This window comes from Aegilops tauschii, chromosome 4, assembly GCF_002575655.3.
Source record: "Aegilops tauschii subsp. strangulata cultivar AL8/78 chromosome 4, Aet v6.0, whole genome shotgun sequence".
NCBI lineage: Eukaryota > Viridiplantae > Streptophyta > Magnoliopsida > Poales > Poaceae > Aegilops > Aegilops tauschii.
In genome coordinates, this window is record NC_053038.3 from 520,970,377 (window position 1) to 520,995,623 (window position 25,247).

Here is a 25,247-nt window from a genome sequence, read left to right on the forward strand (position 1 = left end):
CTGGTTCCATGAAATGTCACCACCCACCACCATAGTTTATTAGATATCATATACTTGGTCATGGTGAGAACTGGTCCTCACGAGGTCAAAGAGGAGCTGATAAAAGCCAAGTGACGTAAAGAAATCGTTTTCTAGGTAGACAAAGTCACCTGCTTAGCTTTATCTACTCCCTCTCTTCTTTTCAGTTGCTAAAGAATGCGTGCAATCAAGCTTTTCAAGCTGTGGCCACTAACATAAGCAAACTATATATTTGTCACCGGATTTGTCGCGAACAATACTGTGCACAAGATATGGCATGGGATAAAAATAACATACGCATAATTATACATTGATAGATGTGTGTTAGCAGCTTACATATGATTAAAAAGCATTGTTAGAGATATAATGGAATATCTTACCGTCCTCCAAAACCAAGGGAAAAATAAACAGAGAAACTTTGCAATATGAGTCACCTAGTGATATACATAATATTAGGTTGTAAGATGACGTTGTAGTTAACGCATTGTGTCAATGAGGAAGAAATTGAGGTGCGTTATTCCATGCATGAATGCAACTAATACACAACAATTATATGTAGCAGCTCCTGTTATCATCACATCAATAAGATATTTACTTGGTCAAAATTTTCTCAAAATGGTTAATTACATTAATCCACGCACGCATAACAATGACGATAGGGAGCAGAAACAATTCATGTGATCTTAGTAAGAGTAGTTAACATCCTCTTGCTAAGAGGTTTATCATGATCATTTCAATGGAAAAATCTGACAATCTAGTCGTCCTTTCTTGAGTAGGCTCATGACACACCTCGCATGCCTCTTTTGTTAGAGTAAACAGCACACCCAATGAATGGGCTGGGTGGCCACTCATAAACTGATTAATTTCTTGGAGGTGTGTGTGTGTGTGTGTGTGTCATTTTGATACAGAAAAGATGTTTCCCTCAGACAAATAAAATGCATCGAGAAAGAAGAAGACAGGCCCCAACATCATCCTGGTGGACGACATGAGTGCCTATCTCCACCATCCGCCCTAGACCTACACACTCTCCACCTCCCTGGTAGCCATCGATCGGCACCACATAGAGAAAAGCCCCGAACGGTGGTAGGCGGCAGTGGGATGTCCCTTCTCTCTGCTCCACCCCCTGGTCTCTGTGGGCTAACCCTAGCACCTCGCACCACCACCACTGCTATCCCCTGCCTCTGGATGTGGGCCGCTGACCTGAGATTTTGTGGCATGTCTAGTGGTGTCATGGTTCACTTGGTTCGTGCGTGGATCAGGGAACTCTGGCTGGAGCCAGTACTCTCCCAGATCAGACAGCATCGTGATCTTTGACCTGTGAGGGGTGGTTGCGGTCAGACGGGATGTGGTTGCCCATAGCCTCTGATGTGTGAGGTTCCACCGCAGGTGAGGTACTCCATGCCCCTACCCGTAGTGGTCAGGTGGGTTTGTTGGCGGTCTTAGGCCCGACCGGATCTGGTCAGGGTCGTGGACTTGGGCCAGCTCGAGCCTCACTATGGTTTGATGTCTTTCTCCAGTGACCTCGTACCAACAGCTTGGTGTCGGGGCATGGGTTTGGGCTGTCTTACGTTGAGGCGATGGCCCTGGATGGCAGGCTGGACATCTGGCAAGGGTGCGGGGAGGTCCAAGCGAAATTTCGGCGCCTCAACGCCGTTGGAGGCGATGTCTTGGTAGTCACGCACCTATTGGGGTCGTCGTCATTGTTCTCCCGCCCTCCTAGCTCAGGGTGGAAACCTTTATCTCCCACCCCCATTGGATGTGGTGGTGGTGGCAATGCGTCATGACCCTCTTGGGTTCGTCATCGGTGAGTGTAGTCGCCTTTTAGTCGAAGTGGCGTGTTCAGAATGGTATGCCGATCCAATCGACCCAACCTCAAATCTGGTGACTCACCGTGTTGCTTGCACCTATCTTGTACATGCAGTAATATCCTCCTTTCATCATCTCTACTCGCTGGTAGGGTCAACACTCCTTGGTTTAGGCAGAGGGTCCCCTCTAATAGCAGTTGGGTGGTGTCGATGTGACGAAGTCCAGTGCTTTCTTTAAGGTGGCCTATGGTTGAATATCGTCATTGGTCCTGGTTGAGTCTTCAGGTGGTCCAGCCTCTCCTGTGCTTCCTCTCGGCTGCATGCTGGAGGCGTCTAATTGGGCACTTCTGGTGCTTGTTAGAGTGTTTGGCTTGGTTTTCCATGCTTTCTTTGATCATCTTGTATGAGGATTTCCTCAACACCATAGATCGTTCAGCCAAGCGGCCGAAGTCCGATTTGTGATAAAATGCTTCTATGACAGGCTTGTTACGAAGAAACAACTCAAATAATATTCATTTCCGGGGGGGAGGGGGGTTAGGTAATAATCTTTTCTTTCGTATATTTTTGCATGTTTTCTATATGTATGTTGGAGCAAATTTTTGGAATCTGGTCTCTGGTGTGTCCAGTTTCTAAAACTTAGTAAAAATCTTATTTTTAGTTCTCAACTTAATAAAAACAAAAATAATGCTCGTAAGTATTTTGATAAAACAAGCCACCTCATCAAATTTCCATTAAAGCAACCGGCAATTGAACTTACAAGAGTTTTGAACTAAAAGGAAGCTAAAATATTACAAGCATGAGCCGCAAATTTCTTATAGCACACACCAGAAAGCAACAGAGCAGACCAACGACTCCAGGAAGCTACTTTTGCACATTCAACTTTCACATTTAAATCCTGTGCACAATCGGGCTCCAACCATCACAATCGGGCTCCAACCATCGCATACTTCGCATGTATTGCAACATAATCCTAAGTGTTCAACCCTAGCATCAAACATATACTGCATTACCAGATAATCATGTATTGTTTCCTTTTTTACCTAATAATCTCTTGTTTCAGAACAAGGGGAAAAGAACCCAAAATATTGATTTTTCAAAGAGAAATACGAAACATTAGAACCAAAAAAGCATATCAGATCATATCAGTGTGATAAAAATGATATTGTCAATTATTCAGAAGGTATATATACATTCACTCATTACAGACACAACAATGGGATGACATATGACCCATTTATTTTATAGATTAGGATGCATATCTACAAACTCAAACATGTCCTTAATTTGCTCACTGCCGTGTAATCAGCCAACATTTCACTTAGTTGTGGTTGTTCTCCCAGAACTGAGCCTGGAGCCAATCTATTGTATTCTTTTCCACCTGAAATGCCTTGGCAAGAACATCATCGGATATTTGTGGGTCTGACCCAAACACCGCATTGGCAATTGTGATAGCCCCTGGGTTCTGGCTGCTGAGCGCGGCAATTGCAACGGCGGGCTTGTGGGGGTTGGGGTTGAATTGGAAGTGGATGAGCCCCACGGGAAAGACGAACACATCACCTTTGTTGAGCACCTTGGAGAGGAACTTGTTTCTGTTTGGGGCGGGCTGGTTGGATGTGACAAAGCCAACGTACAGTGTCCCCTCGAGCACCGTGAGGATCTCAGTGGCGCGAGGGTGCGTATGTGGTGGGTTTTGACCCAAGGGAGCATAGTCGATGCGCGCAATTGAGATGCCGAGGGTGTTGAGTCCAGCAATCTGCATGACGTTGATCAAAGTGACGTTGGATCCAACCTTGTTGGTCACCCTAGGCTTGTCGAGGGCGGCTGCCTTGAAGAAGTCATCAGCGTTGACCTCCATTGGGTTCTTGCAAACAAACCCATTGACACGTACTGGTGCATAGAAGAGATTTATAATGTAAGCTTAGGTATTAGAAAGTGGTTTGAACATGCATATAATTTTCAGAAATTCATTTCAACATATGTATTTGGTGGTGGCAGGACGAGAAAGCAGGAAGGAAGCAGTACCTGGTGAAAGCATGTCGGCGACACAAAAGTCCTGGAGAGGGCCAGGGTCGGAGGCAACGGCCTGCCATGAGACCAAGGCAAGAAGAGCGGCGAGGAGAAGGAAGGAAGGGGAGGATGCCATTTGATTTGAGCTTCTTTCGCTCTTCTTCTCTTGTTTTCCTGTGTGTGAGTGATGGTTTGAGTATGCAGGGGAAGCGTGTGTTTATATTGGCGCAACGAGCAGTGAGAACCAGTGGGCAATGGACATAGTCAAGTGGAAAGGAGCAACCCATAGAAATGCTCTCTAGCTGGTGACTACTAGATTATTTTGCATAAACTTTTGAGACGTGGTCAGCCATACTCAAATCTTTGATATATTGCCATCAAGTTCCCTTTTAGTATGCCTAAGGGACACATTTCCCCTTTAATAATTCATACATAAAGAAGGAATAGGTATGAGTAACAGTCTGGATTGTGTCAAGTATGCCTGGTCAAATTTGAAAACTGGGCACGTCAATCCATGCATGAGTGCACCTAACACAACTATTATATGTAGCAGCCCCTGTTATGATCAAGTCAATCAGATATGTATCATGCCTGGTCAAATTTCTCTCCAAGTGGTCAAGTACTTGCAGCAAGAAGCGACGACGACGACACGGCGATGGAGAGCAGGAACTTTTCATCTGATCTTAACTAGAGTGGTTGACATCTTCTTGCAAAGAGTTTTCATCATGCATGACCAGTTCAGTGCATAAATCTAACAATCTAGTCCTGAGTGAGGAAGGTTCATGACCAGTTTTGTCATGGATGTTCAGGTCCATGCATGTTACACAACAGACATGGCAGCCTTCTCTGGTTTACTCCAACAGGAAGGAGAACCGGAAGCTACCTACCGCGAGGAGGAGGAGGAGCGGGAGCGCTGCTGACGGGTGTAGTCCCAGATGGCGATGGCGGCGCTGACATGTACGTTGAGTGACCGGACGACGCCAAGCTGCGGGATCTCGACACACACGTCCACCGCCTCCTGGATGATGTCCACCGGGATCCCTTCCTTCTCCCGCCCTAGCACAACCACCGTCTTGGCCGGGAACACAAACTCGTCTAGCGCCACGCTGTTGGCCGTCTGCTCCAGCCCCACCACCGTGTACCCCTCCGCCCGCTTCCTCTGTAAAAACGCCCTCACGCTCTCCGCCGGCACCTCCACCATCGGCACCCACTTCTCCGCAGTCACGCTGATCAGCCGGAACTGCTTGTCCTGGACCACCCCCATGTCCCCCACCGCCAGCCCGCCAGCCCTGAATATCTCGCACGTCCGGGTCAGCCCCGCCAGGTTCGGGATCCGCTCCACCAACGACGCCACCACGATCAGATCCTGCCGGCTCTGCCTCACAGTCTCCGCCGCCTCCTTCCTTGATTCCACCGCAAGGTTGAACGTGTCGTCGTCTTCCTCCATCTCGAAGAGCAGTCGCGAGATGTCATTGTTGCCCATGACCGCACCGTTGCTGCTCGCTGCTTGCTCCGAGTCCCGGTGGGGTATGATCTTCTTCTGGAAATCTTGACTGGCTACTATCTTCTCTTCGGTGCCCTCCTCGTGTTTGCTCACCGCCAGACCCTCGTTCTTGATTGTTGCTGAATCCTTTATCATAGAATGCCTCAGCTCCTCCCTCACGTCCTGATGGTACATACAGCGAAATAATTAGGGGGATGCAGTTTCAAGCAACACAAGAAGATACCTCAAGTTCAAAGTGCTTACATTCAAAAAGTTATTTACTCGCTCCAACACCGACACTGGAACACATTCAAAGCCAGACGACTGCATAAAAATACAGCATATTCAGAATTATAACAGAAATGCCGAAAGGTTCAGTGCTGCATAAAAAAACATAATAACGTCCCTAGAATCCTCCATGTTACTCATTTCTTGACAAAATGAACAGTGGCCTTAAATTTCTTGGGGACAGAGAATACACGAACCTCAATGCGAGCTGTAAATATTCCCGGTGGAGTCCCAGATATATCAGGATCAAAAACATCAAGGAAACCTTCGATTGAAACTCTTAGCCTGAAATCAAAACATATGAATGATGCAGACATTCAAGATGAAAATTATATTAACACCTTGAGGATCTTTTCTAGATTTAGAAAAGGAAATCAAGTAGGGTATATGAGTTGACAGTACAGGTATGGGAGGAAAGTTCCTCACTAGAACTCCTGATGGTACATTGAGAGAAGTTTTAATAGGGTGATGCCCAGTATATAGCTTAGCTAATAAACAAAAGAAAACAGAGTATGTGGATGTACCTTGCGCAGTCGGTATTCTCTGCCAGATACTTTTTCAAATCTTGAAAGCACCTCCTCTCGATGGATGGATTTTCTGAGCTTTCTAGTTGCAAAATATGCCACAACTTGGAAAAAACAGTGTGGACAAGTAGCTGTGGTACAATATAGATCTTCAGTCGACTAGTACAATATAACGCTTGAGAAAAATGTAGCCCCGCATAATTTTTAAGTACATAGTTTTACCTGAGTGAAACTACGTAGACTGTGATGATGGGATGTTAAAAATGAAATTATTGGAGGAAGCAGTTGATTAAGATGGTTTCTCTGGACAACCAGCTCCCCTGAATGGAGGATTACGTTTGCTGCTATAAAAACATATGAAGATAGTGCCTGCAAAGAGGAGATGCATAAATATACATACCAAAATGGAAAGACATCTCACTAAATGTTCACCTGTTGTCGCATTCCGTGGTCATGAAAAATAGGAACAAGCTGTGCTTCAGCCTGCAAATAATAATCATCAGAAAGGTCAATAATTACAGACAAGGAGATTGTACTGACATCTAAAGAAGTGTGTAATGGTCACACAGATCAACAAGCATTGACATGAAGGAGCTCTCACCAGTGTTGGAAATTTTAAGTAAATAAGTATAGCAAACGTCTCCAAGTACTGCCGGACAGCAGGTAGGTTATTTCTCTGCACAGACAAAAGTGTGTCATTTGACCTTGCACTGCAGTAAAATAGCAATTATGCATGGAAAATAAATTGATCTCTAAATGTTCTAGATCCTTAAGAATTTAAACTCGAGACAGGTTTGATTATATACAATTGCATAAAATAGAAATTATCCATGGAAAATAAATTGATCTCTAAATGTTCTAGATCTCCAAGTAGATATCTAAATGTGCTAAATCCTTAAGAATTTGAACTCTAAAGAGAAAACTAAGACTATTCGACCTGTTTGAAGCAACCTACAGAAAGTCTAGATATATATATTATATACAATTGCATAAAGCAAAAGTGCAAAGCACATAAGATTAAGAATATCCTTACGTAAAGACAGGTGTGAACAGTAGATGTCACTTCCTCAACTATGTCTTCCTCTACATAGTGTGACAAAACACATATCATCTGCCACACACGAACTTTGCGCCTATGTACCTGATAAGATGGATGTTTCAGAAATATGGCACAAAACAGCAAGGTTTTCGATACAAAGAAACATGCTTACACTGCTGTATTTCTTGTAAAGTTCTTTCGAGAGATCATTGTCATTCACCTGTAGAAACAGAGCAAATACAAAGCATCAGAAATCACTCATTTAAGTAGGACTTCAGAAGTAAGTATGATCGGAAAGTTTGTAACATCAGACAAGTTTCAGAATCTGGTTGTATGTTGTACAGTTGCTAAAGTGGTATTTGACACATCAAAATTCATTGGAAATATGTACAAAGGCATCCAATGACTTCGACACGGTATAACCATACTGGTTATCAAGTAAGAAACAATGACAGCATACAGAAACTTGAGACAGCATTGCATAAGATGGCAAATCCTGGCCCATAGATAGAACTTAAGTCTGAAAACGGTACCGCTGAATCCAGAAGTTTAAGTAAAAATAGTTTGCCACATTGAAGAGCTTCTTCTGTCTCCAATTTGCTCTTTTCTTTGATTTGCTTCCATAGCTGATGAAATAGAGCAGCAACTGAAACACGGGCATACAATTCTGTATTAATGAACACCTGCAATAACATTGGCAACACATTTAAACTGTAAGTTAACTGCTAGGTTGGCGATTTAAAAGAAAGGAAAAGGTTCAAATTATTTCACGCCATTAGTACTATAACAGTTAAGAAATGAACAACAGTTGAGAAAAGCACAGTAATTATACTGATTAACTTATGAAGGTAATATATGTATGTCTTGTACCCCAGGTTTCAAGGTTTACCTCTGTGAATTCACAGTCTGGACTTTGCGCTAGCATGGAAACTTCAAATCTTGCCTCGTGATTTTCAGACAGTTCAGCTTCAAAATCTTCATCGAATGCCACTATTTTAAGTTGTAAAGAAAGTTAGAATATACAACAGCATATCACCAGGCCTTATTACAAAGGCACGAGCGGGAAGAAGAAGACGAACTTAAAAAAAACTATTAGAAAATATATTGTATAACATACCAGATCCATATAATGCTAATAGCTTAAGTTCCTCCATGTAAAATCTAAGAGTTTGGGGGTACATCAACCATAGACCACTCAGGTGCAAAGCTGCCAGGCGAATAGTTCGAGGACTCTTTGAGCCTTCATTAAGAAGAGTCTCGACAAACTGGAAACCAAAAAAAGAGTTACAGTGGTACATCACGCCTTATGAGTTATAACATGCAAAAAAGTAGTACTAAAAAGAACAACGTAATTATCCATTGACAAATTACATAAAGATGTAATGTAATCTTTGTTACAGAACAGAACAAGGCCAAGCTGGGGAACAGGTGAAATTGAGGTGATGAAATTTGTTGACCACCACTTCTGTTACAAAGCATTCTGGTGTTCTCCTGATTCCCTCTAGCACAGGCCAGGCTTTGCAGTCGTTAGGTTTCATTTAGCCATTCATAAAATATATAACAAGAATCATATGAAGAGAAGGCTTGCCAGTGAAAAATAACTAAAAGCGTGCCTAAGTATTATACACAGGTCACGCATAACAAAACAGTGCTACTTTAGCAGAACAGGCAACGAAAAGACACACAGCAGCAGCAGCAGCAGCAAGTAGGCATTTTTATTTCTGCGAGCCCCTAATTAAAGAACAAGAATATACTGTCAAGGCCTCCTCTATAGTTTTCAGCGGGGGGGGAAAGGAACAAAAAGAATGCGTTAAGTAAAAAGAGAGTGACGTAATGCAGAACGCATGTCAGAACTGACCCATTTCAAAGGTCCTGGCCCTTTTTCATTTGTCTGGTGCATTTCCAAATTGGGAAAGATTGATGGGTGCAATATTGCGGACAGCAGTGCAGCAATTGGTGCGACCCTGCGTTTATTGCAGCTAAGGTGCAAGAGCCAGGAAGACTTTACCAATTGCATCATCATCTGCAGCAAATAAACATGGGGTATCAATGCCATAAAAACAAGCAGAAGTTGCCAAAAGAAAACTTGCCCCATACATCCAAAATTCTATGGCGTTTCACATTTTAAAACTCGAGCTGTCAAACATTCCAACTTCCTAACTTTGACTGTTGATATGTTAAAAACTATTAAGATTGTTCATGAAAATATGGTACCACTGGGTGTGATGCATAAAGCCAACCAAAAAAAACATGTGGATAACTTCTAGTGTAAGCAGCAAGGGTTTAGACATTAAATAGCTATAGTTGCACAAAAAGGAAAAGGCACCACAAATAGTACCTCATAACTGATGCCCAGAGAGGATAAATTTTGGCGACTCCTATTTAAGTGTATAAGCCCCAAAACAGACCTCACGCATCTAAGGATGGATACAACAGAATTCTCGCCAGCATTTTCAAGACTGCAAGGATTAAAAATAAATAAGTGAAATAGAAATGAAAAGATACATAAATAAGTGCCTCAGAAAATAAGTTGAAGTATTTACAGAAAACAATATAAAAAGAAACAAAGCAAAATATAACCATGTTCAGACTTTAAACATAACACCAGTATCTATTAGAAAAAGGCCAACTGAATGCTATTATGCACTCCTTTAGATAACTTGGGTACTGAATAAGTAAAGAAGTGCTATAAATATTCATGAAATTAGACTCGGGAAACAAGTACTGAAAATGTTGCAACTATCAACCATGCTATAGGTAAAGAAGTAGTGAGTATGGTTTTGAACATTTCCACAGGCAATACTCCCATGATTGTTTACCAACTATACATAAAGAATAAAGAAGCTGCAAAGGAATGTTATACTCGCCTTTCAATAATATCAATAAAGATGGACTGGAGGGTTGAATCTGAATAAAAGGAACCTGATGTCTTCATCTGAGATTCATTCTCATCACAGCAGCTAGAAATGGATAAAAGGGAGTCTACACAAAGCCACTAAATCAAAATCAATAATTAGGAGTTGTTTGACTAATGTAGTTTCTACAGAACTGAGCCATGCACATTACAAAGGGAAGCAAGAGCTATTCTCACCTTCCAACACATTAAAACAGCTCGTCTGCTTCGTGTTAGGACTCCATTTGTAAGGAGATTGTTTATATTACCAAGAAAAGTGGTCGCCAGAAGATCCAATGATAATATGATGGTTTGGTTTGTTTGCTTTGTTTCCATGAAATCCAGAAACTGAGAAAAGGGAGCAGTAGATAGAGCTGCTAGAACATAAGCTAGAGCTTCATAAGCTGCCAAGTGAAGTTCAGCTCCAATCTTGTCAAGGAGAAAAGCATTAATCAGGCATAAAAACTTACATAGAGAAACTGCAAGACACTGAGGAATAAATATTCAGCCAAACATTAAAAAAGCAACCAACCTCAGTGGCATAAGTACAATGCTGGATCACTTCCCAACAGAATTCCCAGAGGAATGAAAATGCTGAATGAAAAGAAACATCAGAGGTGTAGTGGTTACACCATGAGACAACAGAACTAACACACCTCATAGACCAAATCTGTGAAATGTTACAATAGAAGTTAGCAAAGTTATATGATTAAATGGTGGGCACTTTAAAGCGAAGGTAAATGTGGTACCCTGAGCCTCTAACAGGAGATCTAGCCACCCCTATATTACTTTTTCCAGAATACAGGCATGGGGGGGAGGGGGGGAATTATCAACAGTTGTAATATTATTGCATGGTTCATACAGAGAAGATGAACGCAGTTTCTGATCAAATGAGCTATTGAAGAATATACACACCACAGTTGCAACTTGCAAGAGTTAAGTTTGACGACATTAGCATGGTTCAAAAGAACAGTACAAGAAAAATGTGTGTTTGATTAGCACAGTGACATGGTAATCCCCTGTCAAATCAGCAAATTCTATTATATCCCTGCAAAGAAATCTTTGTATCTTATTTGCTGCATAAGGTAACACTATCTCTGGAAGACAACATGAAACATGCTAGATGGGGCCTTTTACAAGCAATAAATATAACCGGCCAGATAGCTAAATGCTATAATCTCAACTAAAATTATTAGGAAGGGACGTACACACTGCAACACTGAAGAGGTTATAGAAGTAGCTAAACGACGCTGACTCGGACCTCCAAGCCTTCCTTTAATAGAACATGGTAAATCCATGTTGTCTGTATTTTTTAACCAGAAAACTGAGCAAGATTGCTTGCTGAAGGCCACCATATTTTCCTACAGTAAGAAACAGGAAAGATAATATAAATAAAGGCCATTATAGAAAGAGTCAGCAGTTACATTTTATAGAAAAACAGGTTACCAGAACTGAAAGCAATGATTTTTCAAACATCTGAGTGAGAGCACGGTGCTCTAATCCATTTGTCGTATCTGAACCTCCACCGGCGATGGCGTTATTTTGGTGAACAAGCTTTTTCTGTCTAACTTCAAGCTCCTCGATCAAGCATATAATGATGATAAAAAACTTCACGTCAGCACATTTTCTCGTTGAAGAATGTTCAGAAAGCTTGTTACCACATTTCTCCAGGAACTGCAAAAAAAGGGGAACAAAAGTTAATTTCAATTACACAAGAGGAAAAACATAACTTCAATGCAGAAGTAAGTATCATGGGCTACTGATAGGCGACAGACCAGACCAGCTATACATTCAGCTTCCAGAAATGACATAATACAGATACCCAAAAAGAACCTATTTGCTCCATAGCAATGTATGCTTTCTAGAGACATAAAAGCAGGCGACAAGCCAAATATACCGTAAATATTTGCTTGAAATGATGTTCCTCTGAGGTTACAAGAAGAAGGGTCCTAGCCCACCTCCGTGCTTCAGCTTCCCATGCACCCACATCCTCGTCATCATATAAATACGACCCCTCTATGCCTGTGTGCTTCATGAAGGTGGTCGGGAAATCAATAAGCTCATCCAACAAAGTGTTCCTCTCAGAACATTCTTTTTTCTGAAGAAGCCATTTCTGGACTGTACCCCTCAGTGGTCCTACAATGAAAACGCGACGCGAAACAAAGAATAAGATGATAATAGAAGCAAATATAACTGTTTAGTTATCCTCAACGGATTATAATTTCAAAGCAGATGCTGCAGACAAACAGTTTGCCATTTTTGTATTTTGTATGTACCTACCAGTAGAATCAGTACACTCTCGAGGTATTGTAGAAATGAAATTAAAAAGCTGATTGAGTGGAATTTCAGCTGCACTTGTCAACGATGCTACGGCTTTGATAACCTGTTCACAAACTGCATTTGACTTCAAGTTAACAATTTGATAATGCATTGCTTAACACTACTTCCAAATTTCTTCCAGTAGAAAGATTTCCAACCTTTTAGGCGATACTTTGGATTAAAGTGGTGTTTACTCCTCTCACTAAGAATCCATAAGGCATCTAAAAAATCCACAGTATTGACTGCTATAGATGTATCTCCGTTGCATTTGGCCAATTCGTTTACAGCAGACCCACATGGTAAGTCATGTGTATCTGACTGACAAGCGCATGACGCAATACAGAATGCAAGAGTCATTAGTCCTGGTCGGCCAAATGAATCTTGTTTAGCAGCAGATGCCAGACTCCAAACCAGATGTAAACGCTCACTGACAAATAAAAGAAAGAGAAAAATAAGGTTTCAGAAGGACACTGCCAGAAGCCAGTGAAACTATTGAAAACAAACTAAACTAAAGTTATGTGTAGCATTTGGTCACGCAATAACACAGATAGTCCCATTTGATATAGTAACAAGTTCAGATAGGTCACAATATGATTCAACATATGTGAATCCTTGCAGATGTAGCATTTAAGCATAAGCTCTATCTAATTATGTTGCCCGAACTATACTGCACATATGTATATTGAGTACACAGTAACCTTTCAACCAAACAAATACACAATACTGCAAAAGTCAAGTTTAATGCTCCCTCCGTTCCAAAATAAGTGTCTCAACTTTAGTACCAAACAAATACACAATACTGCAAAAGTCAAGTTTAATGCTCCCTCCGTTCCAAAATAAGTGTCTCAACTTTAGTACAAAGTTGAGACACTTATTTTGGGACGGAGAGAGTACTCATTATGATACATGTTGGCACCCTTCAATTAATGTAAAAGTTAAACTATAACAGAAAGTGTTGCACAAGTAAACTCATTTACAGAGTCCAAATTATCAGCTCTCATATATACAATAAGAGAAAGTACGACAAATCCTGAAACAGGCACAAAGGGCAGTAGTTATCCGAGAAGTAGTACCGTATCGTCAATTTCCGGGCATAATTGCTGAAAAACCTCTCTGCACCTTTTATGGCTTCTGAATTATAGACACCACCGACACCTACAAATAATTTAAGCATACAGCTCAGCTCAGCATGAATGATCTGTTGAACAGTGTGCCATAAGAAAGCAAATATGCCATAAAAAAAAATCTGATAAGCATCATGGATCACTAAACAAGGCATGTGGGATGTATTGCAATGCAAACAGTGAAATGTAAAATAATTTCCCAAGGACAAAATCCATAACTAAGAAGAGAGGAACTAATCACATGCAATCAAGTTACCCAAAATGCTAACAAAATTTTAATCCAAATCTGCTGCAAAGGAAAACATAAACAAAGAAATGCTTCTTCAATGATTTTATCTATTTCGTTCAAAAAATTGTACTTCCGTATCTAAGGAGGTCCCTGAAAATTTACCAAGAGGTAAACTGCACTGTAAAGTGCAAAGTAAAGCACATATTTGAATTCAACAGAATAACTATTGAATGAAGTGAAAAACAAATGAACTAACCAAAATCCTTATGATGAACTACATCGTTCAAACCACGTATGAGAGGGCCAAGAACAAAGCCTCTAGGGACCATTTGGGCGTAGCCTTTGTAACGTTCCCATTCAATATCCAAAAAGGATTGCATTACGAGGCACCGCACTGCAAAGGGCATTCATAAAAGCAGATTAAGCAACATTCTAAACATATATGCCATGTACATATCAGTGCTGACCTTGAGGATTATCCTGAGTAAACCCACGCTCCCACAGTACCGTCATCCAGTTGAAAATTCCTTCCACGGATTCCATCTGAGCATGAAAAGCTCTGTATGATGTGTGATTCAAATAGTCACTCTGTGGGGTAGACTCAAACAATAACAGTACCTGAGCATTATTTTTAAACATGTTAGGCAGTTGAAGCAAAGAAGTGTGTAGTAATTGATTAATCTATTGTCGTGTTGTCACTAGTACTGACTACTGAGTGAAAATTAGCTACCTATAAGATTTAACAGATATTAAATTAAGTATCGCAGGCAATTAACATATCTTGCTGTGAATAGTTTGATAAGAGAAACATGCAGAAAGGAACTAACCTGGTGTGTCCAGGCTGCCTCAACCAAATGTGTCCCAAACTCCTGGAGCATCTCATAGAGTAACAGAAAGACCTTCCATCGGTCTTGACCACTTGAACATTGTTCATCTGATTGCTTGATTTCTTCAACACCTAGGGACTTGGCCTCTTTGTTAGCCCACCTTTCTTTTTTTGTCACAGCGGCATTTGATTTGTCTTGACCAGGCAAAGCAGCTGGGCTCCTGCCAGAGCATCGCTGGCTCCCATCATTTCCAAAAGAAAATATGCTTAGCGATGTTTTCAAGACGTAAAAGGCCTGCTTCCTTACTGAAGAATCCTTGTCAACCTGGTGTGTAGGGAGAATCAAGTGTGTTACCCCCCATGTGAAACTTGACAGCGTAGATCCAAATTTTGGTACAAATAGCAATGTAATTAACTACTCCCTCCGTCCCACCAATAAGACGTTTTTCCAAGCTGTTTTAGCTTGCAAAAACGTCTTATATTGTGGGATGGAGGGAGTAAATGGCTTACCAGCCCCCTGCGTAGTTCATCCCAAAATTCAGCGACATTCCTTAGATCAAAGTTCTGGACCTCGTCAGCTCCTGGGATAGCACCCTGATGTCCCGATTTCAACACCGAGAAGTACAGAGAGAGTATATCGTACGCATCCAACCGCTCAGGGCGGCCAAGAGAGAACAGAGAGACACAGGAGTTCCAAATGGACTCCAAGAAACCAGACCTGCGTGCAGGGGAACGGTTAGCGTGAGCAAACAATTCAAATTAACAAGTTCCCACAGCACTGGAAAGAAGGCCAACCTAGATAGCTTAAGCTGGACCGCACCGAACTCGACGGTGACGCAAGAAACATCTGCTAGTGAAGTCAGCACAGGCTGCAGGAGGGCCCGGGTGGCGCAGGACCGATACTCTTGGCAGAGGTCAAACATCTTGAGCACCAGCCTAGACATGTCCCAGGTCAAATTCCGCACCAATGCATCAAGCGAAGCGTCGGCGCCCTCCTCATGGGCCTCCCTTCTCCTCTTCAGCGCGTCTCCCAGCAACGACGCCAGGAGCGCGGTGGCCCTGGAGAGCGGCAGCAGCCCTGCCTCCCCTGACAGCCCATCATCCGGGGCGACAGCATCCCAGTGGTAGCAGTACACAATGGAGTCGTCACCGTCATACTGGTGGGTGGTGGGCAAAGCCATCGCAGCAGCGCAGGACCGGACGCAGAAGGGCAGGACGGTGGCTCCGAGCAGGTCCCAGGACCGGGCGCGGGAGACGGCGTCGCACATGAGCGCGGCCGCCTGCTGCTGGAGCCGGCTGGGCTGGGCGTCCTCCCGGCGGAGGAGCGGCAGGAAGACCCTCCAGAGCAGCGTGCGCAGGGCGTCCCTGGGGTCGTCGCCGAGGCGGGGGAGCAGATGGCAGAGCGCGGCGGCGTGGGAGAGGGCGGCGGCATGGCCGTGGCCGCCGTCCTGCACCTGCAAGGAAGACGGGGAAGAGAGCTGAGTGGAAGCTTGTGGGGACGGAAGACAGAGACGCTGGGGGAAGTGAGCGGTACCTTGGGGAAAGAGTCGAGGAGCGAGAGGAAGAGCTCGGAGGGCGAGGCGGAGGAGGGGGAGGAGGAGGCGAGGACGCAGTCGACGACGGCGGCGACGGCCTCTGGCGGGACGGCGCGGAAGCAGCTCTCGAGGGCGGCGAGCGCCATGGCGGGTGGGTGGTGGCGGCGCCGGCCGGAGGGAAGGGAGAAACCAAACCAAAAGCGGTGGTTTTGGAGAGTTTGGGCCGGGCCGGGAAAATCGGCTGCTCTACTGTCGTGCTGCTTCCGGTCACAAACACCTCTTTCCCTAAATTTGCCTAAAACAAACTTCTTTCCCTAAAAAGACACCTTTTCTCTTAAAAATACTAAAGAAATATAATAACGTCTAAATCATTACTTTAATGATCTATAAACGTTCTTATATTTCTTTACGAAAGGAGTATTTTTCTTACAAATAAATCTACACCTACAGGCGATGCCATATACTCCCCCCGTCCCAAAATATAAGATGTTATTACATTCGATATGGGACAGAGGAAGTACAATGTAAGATGCTTAAAGAGATGTTTAATAAAATTAATTGTATTTTTCTTAAGCCAGTGTTTATCTATATATCACGATTCACGAGTGTCGAAGCAAGCATAAGCACCGGTGCTTAAGCAAAAAACTGATTTTTTTTTTCTCTAAACACCTTTTACACACTCATTCATATGAACGAATCCACACATACTCTATCCATATGAGCACCTTCGAGAGACTAGCCAGTGGGTCTTAAGATTAACAAAGTCACTGGAAGCACCTCGCTATCGACGGGAACATCGCCTCCCCTGAAAGAATATTCTACCTTCATGAGACATCAAAGCATCAAACATGGGTTTGATCCTCCTTAAGCATATTGCATTGTACAAGGCCTTACAGACTCTTCTCAGCTAATCCCCCACCACCACACACACATACTAATCTCATCCTCTAACTACAATTCTGTAGATTTCCCCTTAAATGTACCAAAGCTCTCTAAAAAGGTTACAAAGACTTCTGCCAAATTTGCCCGATTTTGAATTTCATGTATTGAACTTTGTCTTCTGAAATACATATATTTTCATGAACGGTGGAGCATGTTTCAAAAATATTTGCAAACAAACAAAAGATTAAACCATCTGAAAAAAGAGTTGGAATATTTGATCTGATATCCACACCAATACACTTTTGTATTGTGAATCAAATATCATTAACTACTGTTGGAGAAAAAAAAAATCTTCATGAAAGGTAAGAAGAAATCCCAAAAACTAGTGACTCGTTCTTTTTGTCTTGTGACATATTATATACTCCCTCCGTCCCAAAATAAGTGTCTCAATATTTGTATGCATTTCGTGTTCTATTTTTTCCATTTAAAAGTACAGTACAAGTTTTGAGAGAACCAGATCATTTTGTTCCAGAGCTTTTATTCAACTCTAACCTGCTCAAGCCAAATTTATTTACAGCATCATTAAGCCAGCTTTCCTAAGAGCGATGACATATTTGCCATTGGATTTGGATGGAATTCAATTACCCAATTGTCAGTCCTCCTTACAATGTGATCTTGATTACACTACCAAATAACCTAGCCCTACTCACCTAACGAGTACAATCTCTGAACACCCATAGTTCACAAGAACTCCTCTTCCAAGAGCTCACTTCACCAGACCAGTAGAGTTTGATGCTATGCTATGAGATCATGCTTGGACACTTGGCATCCAGAAACTCCTTGAGCGTGCGCGCGCCCTTCTGGCTGCCCATCAGCTCCGCCAGCCTCTCTACCGGTAGCAGCGCGAGCTCCGCCAGGCTATTGCATCCGTCCATTACCGCTCTGTAGTTGGAGTCCGTCACGCCAGGGAGCCTTCTCAGGAACTCGATCGCGGATGTGTTGTAGTTCTCGGCCCTGAAAACGCAAATTTTTACCATTAACCATAACATATCATCAATAGTAACTATAATATCTGATTTGCCACATCCAGATACACAAGTTAGTTTTACCTCACGTCGTCTTCCACGACCCCATCCTCCGACGGCACGCCCACCCTCATCGCCTTGTTCTCATCAGGTTCATCCTGGTTTGATTTCAGCGACATGAATATATCCGCTGTAGCGTGCAGGCTGCGGGACCACACGATGCGAAGCCGGGGGAAATGCAGGACTAGCAGTGACAGCTTCGAGATTATGTTTGTCGGAGACACGTCATCCCCAACTTCGCTTGCAGACTACAAGAAAATGAGCACACCAGTAGTAAGCAGACCATCAGGTGAAACCAACAATGAATACTGGACTTTGTTTCCCATGGAAATGAATTATGATTTGCTCATACAAATAGGACAACCCTTTGTGGAGACCATCTGAATATGACAAATTAGCATGAAAAATACCTGAAAGGAGAAGCTCTTATCTTGCGAGAACTCTATCAGAAGCACTGGGATCTTGTAATACCTAATCATGGTTTCAACTTGGTTGTAGAGACGACCAGAAGCAAAGCTTTGGTACAAGTCTGCGATACTTTTTCTTTCAACACATATCAAGGGAGAAAGAACATAGTCGCCAACTTCCAGGGTCACCGGAATGATCCGAATACCCTTCTGGTGCAGTACATTGGGAAGACTGCTCATGAACTCCCGCATGTCTACAATAACCTGGAAGAATACAGAGCTAAAATTTTAGGAATTCAGCCAGTAAAAACACGACATATGGTTCCTTCATCAAAATCAAAATAGGGATCAGTAGTGTCACCTGCATATCCTTCCCTGTTGGCTTTCTACCACCTGCCTTTCTTGTCAGTGAATTCTGAGACAAAAGAGGCTCCGGTTCATTTGCCGGAGTTGGTCCAATGCAACGGCCACTCTGAAGAGAAATAAGACAGACGTGTCATGTACTGGCAGAAGAGTATGAAACTTCCATAAAGTCTAAGCCAGCATTTTCTGCCCATGCAAAGGTGGTTAGAAGTTAAAATAAACATCATATCTACTTGATTAAACCGTAGGAGACATTTCATCAAACCATTATACAGCATCATTCACATGGTAAAAGGCCAAGCAGAAGTTACTACTAGGGTACACAATCTTCTATTGATGGAGAGATTCAACTGAAACACCACCTGATCAACAGGTATCATCATCAGGGACTTCTGTCTGATCAACGATTCAAATGCTTCATTTTCCCGGCGGATGCTGGACTCGAACTTTTGCACCTCAGAAGATTCCTCATAAAAAAGAAAGTAAACTCTCAACTTCTTTGATGGGTTTTCTGCCTTGTAAACCTCAATTTCTCTGACAAAGGTCATGTCTGGATGATAGACAATAATTACAGATGGTTTCCATATGTCTAGTACATGTTGATCACTGTCTAGGGCATAAAACTGCACAGGAGGTAGCATTTTGGCATCAATCAAGTCTTCAGCATTGTCAGGGGTGGAGGCTGGAGCAGGAGCATCTTCGGCAGACACCTTAGAGACATTAATGTCAGACTGTTCATCTGTTTTGCCTGATGCTTCCACATCAGTACCTTGGCAGCTATCATTTTCTGTAGTACTTCTATTTTTCCTTTTACTGGCTTGTCTCTTTGTCAGGGTTTTCTTTGGCACCCTCTTTCCTTTTCCCTTTACAGAACCTTTCTTGCCGCAGCTGGGAACTGAATCCTCCTTGGCATCTGCTTCCTTAGTTAAATTACTTATACCAGAGGCGGCAGCAAGTAAGGCATTAGTCTCAAGCTTGCTAATGCTTACTGGCCCTGCATTCTCGTTCTCATTAGACCCTGTAGGAAATTCCCCATCCAGGATACCAAACCCTTTTGGTTGCTGAGATCGTTTCTTCTTCTTTTTATGTAATCCAAACAGCTCGGCTTTCCCAAGCAAGTACTTCTCCCACTCTTCTCGCATAACCTTGTTAAAACAAGTTAAAGTGTCATGAAGGGTTCACATGGTTAACCTGATAAGTTTTAGCTAGTAAGAAAGAAACTTGCATTTAAGAAGAAATAGATACACATCTGCACAAAGGCAATGAAAATTAAATAGCAACTGTGCTACTAGATTGATCTGACTGCATTCAAGACACACTGCAGTTACCTGCTGGGGACTTCTCGATATGCATTCCTGCAGCTGCAAGCATGAGCGCTCATCTTTGCATGCTACTAAGACTATGCCACATTCATTATTTTCATCTTCATGTACGACACCATCTCCCTTTCTCTGTTCTTCGGCTATCTCTTGCAACAGTTCCTGCAAAGATGTGTGTAGGATATCAGGTAAAAACATTTGTAATAGAGGTAAAGAGTGCCTAGATGATAAATAATCTACTTGAACTATGTAGTAAGTAGGGAGTTTAAAATATAAAGGAGTTTTCTTCTGAGTGCTGCTTGAAAGAAAACTGAGAAACAAGAACGGAACCTCTCACCCGTAATACTTTCCATTTTGGTGCTTCCTCCAGAACCTCCACCAGTAGATAGGAAGCCTCTGCATTTACCTTCTGAGCGTCATCCTTGTTGTGAGCAGAATCCTCATTTTCTGCAGGGCATAGACCATCTGTTATACTAAATGTTTTCTTTAGAATGGAAAACAGAGTATATGAATGGAAACCAAGGGACTAATAATCGCTACCAGTTTCTTTTCCTTTCTTGCTACTACTGGGTGTCACCTTCCTCTTCTTCGTTGGCGTGCCCTTGGCAATTGAAACCCTTGTGCCATCCGGTCTCACAATCTGGTAAACACGCCTTTTTGCAAGCTCAAATATCTTGTGGCTTGATTCAGCCAACATCCAAACCGATCGAACGCCTTCAGACACTCTCAGAGTGTCCAGATACTTCAAGTATGTCACGGCATCATACCTAGCCATCATCTAAAGAGCATAAAGAGGATGCCTGACTATCCATTGGTGTGCACAATTTATGGTGTAGACCAAACAAAAAATGGCGGTACGGTGAGGGTGGATTACTACCTGCCAAGGTAATCGAGCAGTTTCCGAAGCGTCCTGAGGTCGGCGACGAGCTGCTTGGTCTTCTTGCCGAGGGTGTGCCAGATGGGGTCGAGCTGCCTCCTGACAATCTCGTCGAAGGACTTGAAGAGGCCCTTGTCAATGGTGAGGTCCTCGACATCGACCTTGTAGGTCCGCCGGAGCTCCTTGAGGCAGGCGTCCATGGCGTCGAGGATGGCGGCCTGGATGCCGACCATGGGGTGCGTCATGGGGACGCGGACGTCGACGACCTCCGGCGGGGAGCGCTCGAGGTCGGCGGCGGCGAGGACGTGGAAGCGCGGCCAGAGGTGGAGGCGGCGGATGTAGAGGCTCTTCATGGTGCGCTCGGCCTTGGCGAAGCCGGCGACCATGGCGTGGGGGCGGTCGGAGAAGGCGTAGACGGGGAGGAGGCGGTGCTGGCGCAGGAGGCGGGCGATGAAGGCGTCGGCGGAGGTGTCGGAGGAGCGGTGCGCGGCGAGGAGGAGCAGGGCCTGGACGCGGGACGGGAGGAGGTGGGCGGTGAGGAGGTCGGCGGCGAGCACGCGCGGGGTGAGGAAGAGCGCCGCGCCCTCCCCGGAGGAGTAGAGCGCGCGGCGGTGGGCGGCGGGGACGTCGGAGGCCACGTCGTGGACCTGCAGGAGCTGGGATTCGACGAGCCGGCGCCGGATTTGGTCCTTGAGGGCGTCCGGGGCGGAGAGGATGAGGAAGCATCCGCCGCCCCCGCCGCCGGAGGAGGATGTGGATTGGTGGTGGAGGTGGAGGAGGAGCGTGGCGGCGAGGGAGGCGAGCGGGATGCCGGAGGAGACCACCAGCAGCCCTCCGTTGGGGTCCTCCAGGAGGTCCGCCACCGCCTGCTCCTCGAACGGCAGCATCGACGGCGACGGCGGCGGCGGCGGCGAGCTGGTTCCGTTCGTCTACTATTGACCGCCTCTCTACTTCCCCTTCCACGGCGACTCCCCCCTTCCTTCCCCTTTCTCTCCCTACCGCCTAAGGCCCGTGGGCCGCCTCAAATTTGGGGCCTCCCCGGCCCATCTTCAAATATCTTTTTTTTTCTCAAAACTTACCAACATTCAAGCTATTCCCAAAAAAACATTCAAGCTTTCTATCACAAAAAAACATCAAACCAAACATTCATCATCAACAGGAAAAAAAAACATCAAGAAAAAAAGGCAAATTTTCTTCTGTAAAATGGCTTGCTGACGGGCACAGAAACCACAGGTGTAACAGTTCTCTTCCAAACCTCCTCTATTTTCTTTCTTTCTTTGTTTGGACATGTAATTTTGTGTTCTTATCTTTTGGCACTACTGCTACATCATGTGAAAGAAGAAGAAGAAGAAGAACAAAATCGCTGGCGAGCTCAATAGGCAGTCGCATTGCTTCTTCTCTTCACCTTGATATACACCGGGTCCTTCAGCAGCCTGACGGTCACACCGCTCCAGACGTCTGTGCTGGCGGGGAGCATCGACATCTCCTCGGCGATGGCCATGTCCTCCGGCACCACGGACCCGAACACCGTGTAGGCGTCTCTCCACTCCGCGTGGTCAGCTAGGCTGATCAGGAACTCTGGCCCTGACCCAATCCACGCCACGGACCCCCTTCTCACGGTCGAGCACCCTTCTTTCGGCATCTCCTTGAAGGCCACGCCGTCGACTTCCAGTGTCCCTTGCAGCAACGCATAAGGTGGACCAAATGCAGCCTAGTCGCACATAAAGGAAAAACCATCCATCATTAGGCCTACAGTCCTTACCAACACGTAAGTCCAGAAACACAGATGTGACTTTGGACTCCCTCTTATGCAAGAATCAAGATGGCTAAACAACCATAGACACCATACATTTTTTACGTGGTCTCCTTTCGCATCCCACAGGTGCCCACGGCCTTCGGCGCGGTAGAATCTGCATCCGGCGCAGTTGTGCAGGCGCAATAGCTCGATGAAGTAATCCACAGAATGGGGTGCACAATCAGGCAGCAACTGGGTGCAATGGGAGTATATGTATTAGAGAAAGGGACAAGAATGCAGTATATGATACCGTGGAAAACAAATTACAGAATATTTCCAGTCAGCTCAAAGTACAAGCTGCCTTTTCAGTATTAAGATGAAGCACTGAAATGGCTCATCCAGGGGAATAAGCTTTTATTATGACTAAATACGAATTGATGGGAATCACGAAGACAGAATTAGCTACTCCCTCCGTCCCATAATGTAAGACCTTTTTTTGACACTAAACTAGTGTCAAAAAACGTCTTACATTATGGGACAGAGGGAGTATGTGAGAAAACGAAATGTATTATCAGCTACACTGGTTAGGAGCCTAGGCTAGCAACAGAACAATCACTTAGAATGGATGTTTACTTGGCATATTCTTGCTGGGAAACTATTTGTAAAAATAAGAGCCAACCGATAAATGAATATTTAGGAATATAAGTCCAAGCCAGAGAAGCCATTGATCTCATGATATTTAGAAAAATCAGTTGGTGGGGCTCTGCCACAATTGTTTCCCCATTTTAGAAAAAGGGAATCCGTATGGCAAAGCATTTGTCTCGATAAGCCGAAACAGCATTCTGTAAACTCTGTTTAGCACATACGACTTTAGCGGCTTGAAAATATGCTCGTAAGTAATCAAACACTGTAAGTGTGAATGCCACTCTAGCATCTTCTGGTTGTTATCAAAGGATAATCGAAAGGCCTAAACACTGAAAGTGTTCTAGAAATGGTCCTTCAACACTTTAACAGATTCAAAATATTCTTGGGCCAGCTGTAGAGACAGAGAATAGAACTTACTTGAATGCGAAGCGTGCCGGCACTTGTTTCCAGCCCCACGATTCCCTACATTAAGTTGCAGACCTTTGATTATCGATGAGATTCATACCAGGGAAGATCATAATAAGAAGAATCAGCTGACATAGTTTCTAAACAAAAAAAAAATTGGTTCTTCTTTCTTTTTAATCATTCCAGCATATGATGTCTGATTCTTCTTTCTTATTTAAGCATTCCAGCATGCGATGTTTGATTCTTCTTTCCTTTTGAAGCAAAGAATATACCATGCAAATATTTGTCTACATTGTAGGGCTGCACCACATACTCAGGCAGCTGAATCGAAATTTCATCGGCAGAACAACTCATGACATACTATGAAATGAAATTCTGTGGCTCAATGCCGACGAAGATTGCAGTTAACAGACCTGTGATGATTTCCCGAAGACCAGGCCGGAGGTCCACATGACATCCTCCCCCCTCGCGATTACAGAAGGGACCATGGCATCGTTCTGCTTCTTCAGCCAGCACTGCAGTCGCAATTGGCGCAAGCGCTTGATAAGACGAGGACGCAGAAATATGTACAGAGGTGCAGGGTAGGGAGCCGGCGAGGGACGGGGCGTACCTCTCCGAAGCGGTTGCCGCACCTGCGGCGGTCCCCGCAGAAGACCCAGGAGTCGCAGCGGCGGTGGGCCCTGCAGGAGGCGCAGCAGGCGGCGGCGGAGGGCAGGCGGTGGTTGGAGCCCCAGTTGACCGCGGGGCCCCAGAGCTCGAGGCCCTGGATTCCCCCGCAGCGGCCATCCGCGGCGGCGGCGAGCGCGCGCGCGGCGCCGGGGGAGGAGAGGTAGGCGGCGAGGGCGAGGGCGGCGAGGAGGAGGGCCAGGGCGAGGGTGGCGAGGCGTCCCCGGCGGCGGGCGTCGGACGGCCTGCCGCCGCGGAGGGCGGCGGGGAGCGGGAGGGGGAGGGCGGAGGGAGGCATTGGACTGGCCGGCGGAGAGGGGGAGAGGGATTTTTGCCCAGTCGTCGTCTTCACGACTGAAGCGTTGATTTCTCAACAAGGGGAAAAAACTGTCCCCCGCTCCCTCCTACCGCTACACCAGTGCTTGTGGTGGACCGGAATCAGAGCTGGCCAAACGGGCTGGCCTGGCCCGGCCCATAGTAATCGTGCCAGGCACGGCACGACCCATGGAGGCACAGTTAGTAGGTGGGCCGTGCCGACCCGCACGTTGCGCCTACAGGCCCAAGCACTGCCTAGTTAGTAAATGGGTCGGCCCATGCTAATCGTGCCAGGCATCGGACAGTCCAAGGGGGGGGGGGGGGGGGGGGGGGCTCGTTAGTAAATGGGTCGGCACGTGGGTCGTTTTGCAAACTTGGCTGCATATTTTTCAGCATGTTGGGCCGGTGTTTTAGGCCTATTGGACTATATTTTAGATATATAAAAAATCATAAAATAA

At 44.7% G+C, this 25,247-nt stretch overlaps 4 protein-coding genes across 5 annotated transcripts; all 4 read right to left on the reverse strand.

Moving 5' to 3' along the window:
• Nucleotides 1-2,969: 2,969 nt before the first annotated feature.
• On the reverse strand, nucleotides 2,970-4,015 carry LOC109742964 (germin-like protein 8-11). The gene is made up of 2 exons (XM_020302064.3): nucleotides 3,846-4,015; nucleotides 2,970-3,710 (listed from the first exon to the last, which is right to left on the reverse strand). The coding sequence occupies exons 1-2, from the start codon at nucleotides 3,964-3,966 to the stop codon at nucleotides 3,142-3,144; spliced, it is 690 nt and encodes a 229-aa protein (XP_020157653.1). The 5' UTR covers nucleotides 3,967-4,015; the 3' UTR covers nucleotides 2,970-3,141.
• Nucleotides 4,016-4,488: 473 nt separating this feature from the next.
• LOC109742943 (uncharacterized) lies at nucleotides 4,489-16,342 on the reverse strand. Its single transcript, XM_020302045.4, has 29 exons — nucleotides 16,090-16,342; nucleotides 15,351-16,009; nucleotides 15,066-15,273; nucleotides 14,557-14,880; nucleotides 14,197-14,347; nucleotides 13,986-14,123; nucleotides 13,450-13,531; nucleotides 12,535-12,803; nucleotides 12,338-12,451; nucleotides 11,955-12,193; nucleotides 11,504-11,731; nucleotides 11,266-11,418; nucleotides 10,590-10,727; nucleotides 10,256-10,486; nucleotides 10,032-10,159; nucleotides 9,503-9,623; nucleotides 9,023-9,187; nucleotides 8,282-8,429; nucleotides 8,054-8,154; nucleotides 7,698-7,847; nucleotides 7,337-7,384; nucleotides 7,159-7,266; nucleotides 6,727-6,801; nucleotides 6,558-6,608; nucleotides 6,348-6,494; nucleotides 6,126-6,256; nucleotides 5,799-5,886; nucleotides 5,578-5,637; nucleotides 4,489-5,496 (listed from the first exon to the last, which is right to left on the reverse strand). Exons 1-29 carry the CDS (start codon nucleotides 16,234-16,236, stop codon nucleotides 4,714-4,716), a joined length of 5,385 nt encoding a protein of 1,794 aa, XP_020157634.1. The 5' UTR covers nucleotides 16,237-16,342; the 3' UTR covers nucleotides 4,489-4,713.
• Nucleotides 16,343-17,493: 1,151 nt separating this feature from the next.
• On the reverse strand, nucleotides 17,494-22,047 carry LOC109742948 (DNA repair endonuclease UVH1). 2 transcript variants are annotated; one of them, XM_020302050.4, is made up of 9 exons: nucleotides 21,024-22,047; nucleotides 20,687-20,913; nucleotides 20,484-20,593; nucleotides 20,156-20,308; nucleotides 19,190-19,972; nucleotides 18,826-18,936; nucleotides 18,468-18,728; nucleotides 18,082-18,305; nucleotides 17,494-17,986 (listed from the first exon to the last, which is right to left on the reverse strand). In XM_020302050.4, exons 1-9 carry the CDS (start codon nucleotides 21,908-21,910, stop codon nucleotides 17,773-17,775), a joined length of 2,970 nt encoding a protein of 989 aa, XP_020157639.1. In that variant the 5' UTR covers nucleotides 21,911-22,047; the 3' UTR covers nucleotides 17,494-17,772. The 2 variants fall into 2 exon arrangements, with proteins under 2 accessions (XP_020157639.1, XP_020157640.1); XM_020302051.4 differs by lacking the exon at nucleotides 17,494-17,986 and having other exon boundaries at nucleotides 18,078-18,305; nucleotides 21,024-22,046.
• A 156-nt stretch (nucleotides 22,048-22,203) lies between these two features.
• Nucleotides 22,204-24,898, reverse strand: LOC109742978 (uncharacterized). The gene is made up of 5 exons (XM_020302077.4): nucleotides 24,419-24,898; nucleotides 24,222-24,323; nucleotides 23,821-23,865; nucleotides 22,873-23,010; nucleotides 22,204-22,734 (listed from the first exon to the last, which is right to left on the reverse strand). The coding sequence occupies exons 1-5, from the start codon at nucleotides 24,770-24,772 to the stop codon at nucleotides 22,396-22,398; spliced, it is 978 nt and encodes a 325-aa protein (XP_020157666.1). The 5' UTR covers nucleotides 24,773-24,898; the 3' UTR covers nucleotides 22,204-22,395.
• Between the last annotated feature and the right edge of the window lie 349 nt (nucleotides 24,899-25,247).

Excerpts from the sequence above, each read along its gene's own strand:
- LOC109742948 (XM_020302050.4), bottom strand. The coding sequence starts at position 21,910 with ATGCTGCCGTTCGAGGAGCAGGCGGTGGCGGACCTCCTGGAGGACCCC. Across the intron at positions 18,306-18,467 it reads ATAAGAGCTTCTCCTTTCAG|TCTGCAAGCGAAGTTGGGGA; the intron begins GTATTTTTCATG and ends ATTTTCTTGTAG. Across the intron at positions 17,987-18,081 it reads GTCGTGGAAGACGACGTGAG|GGCCGAGAACTACAACACAT; the intron begins GTAAAACTAACT and ends TTGCGTTTTCAG.
- LOC109742943 (XM_020302045.4), bottom strand. The coding sequence starts at position 16,236 with ATGGCGCTCGCCGCCCTCGAGAGCTGCTTCCGCGCCGTCCCGCCAGAG. Across the intron at positions 10,487-10,589 it reads ATTGTACTTATGCCACTGAG|ATTGGAGCTGAACTTCACTT; the intron begins GTTGGTTGCTTT and ends CTCCTTGACAAG. Across the intron at positions 5,887-6,125 it reads GAGAATACCGACTGCGCAAG|GCTAAGAGTTTCAATCGAAG; the intron begins GTACATCCACAT and ends TTTTGATTTCAG.
- LOC109742964 (XM_020302064.3), bottom strand. The coding sequence starts at position 3,966 with ATGGCATCCTCCCCTTCCTTCCTTCTCCTCGCCGCTCTTCTTGCCTTG. Across the intron at positions 3,711-3,845 it reads CGCCGACATGCTTTCACCAG|TACGTGTCAATGGGTTTGTT; the intron begins GTACTGCTTCCT and ends TCTATGCACCAG.
- LOC109742978 (XM_020302077.4), bottom strand. The coding sequence starts at position 24,772 with ATGCCTCCCTCCGCCCTCCCCCTCCCGCTCCCCGCCGCCCTCCGCGGC. Across the intron at positions 23,866-24,221 it reads TCTTCGGGAAATCATCACAG|GGAATCGTGGGGCTGGAAAC; the intron begins GTCTGTTAACTG and ends AACTTAATGTAG. Across the intron at positions 22,735-22,872 it reads AAGGAGACCACGTAAAAAAT|GCTGCATTTGGTCCACCTTA; the intron begins GTATGGTGTCTA and ends ATGTGCGACTAG.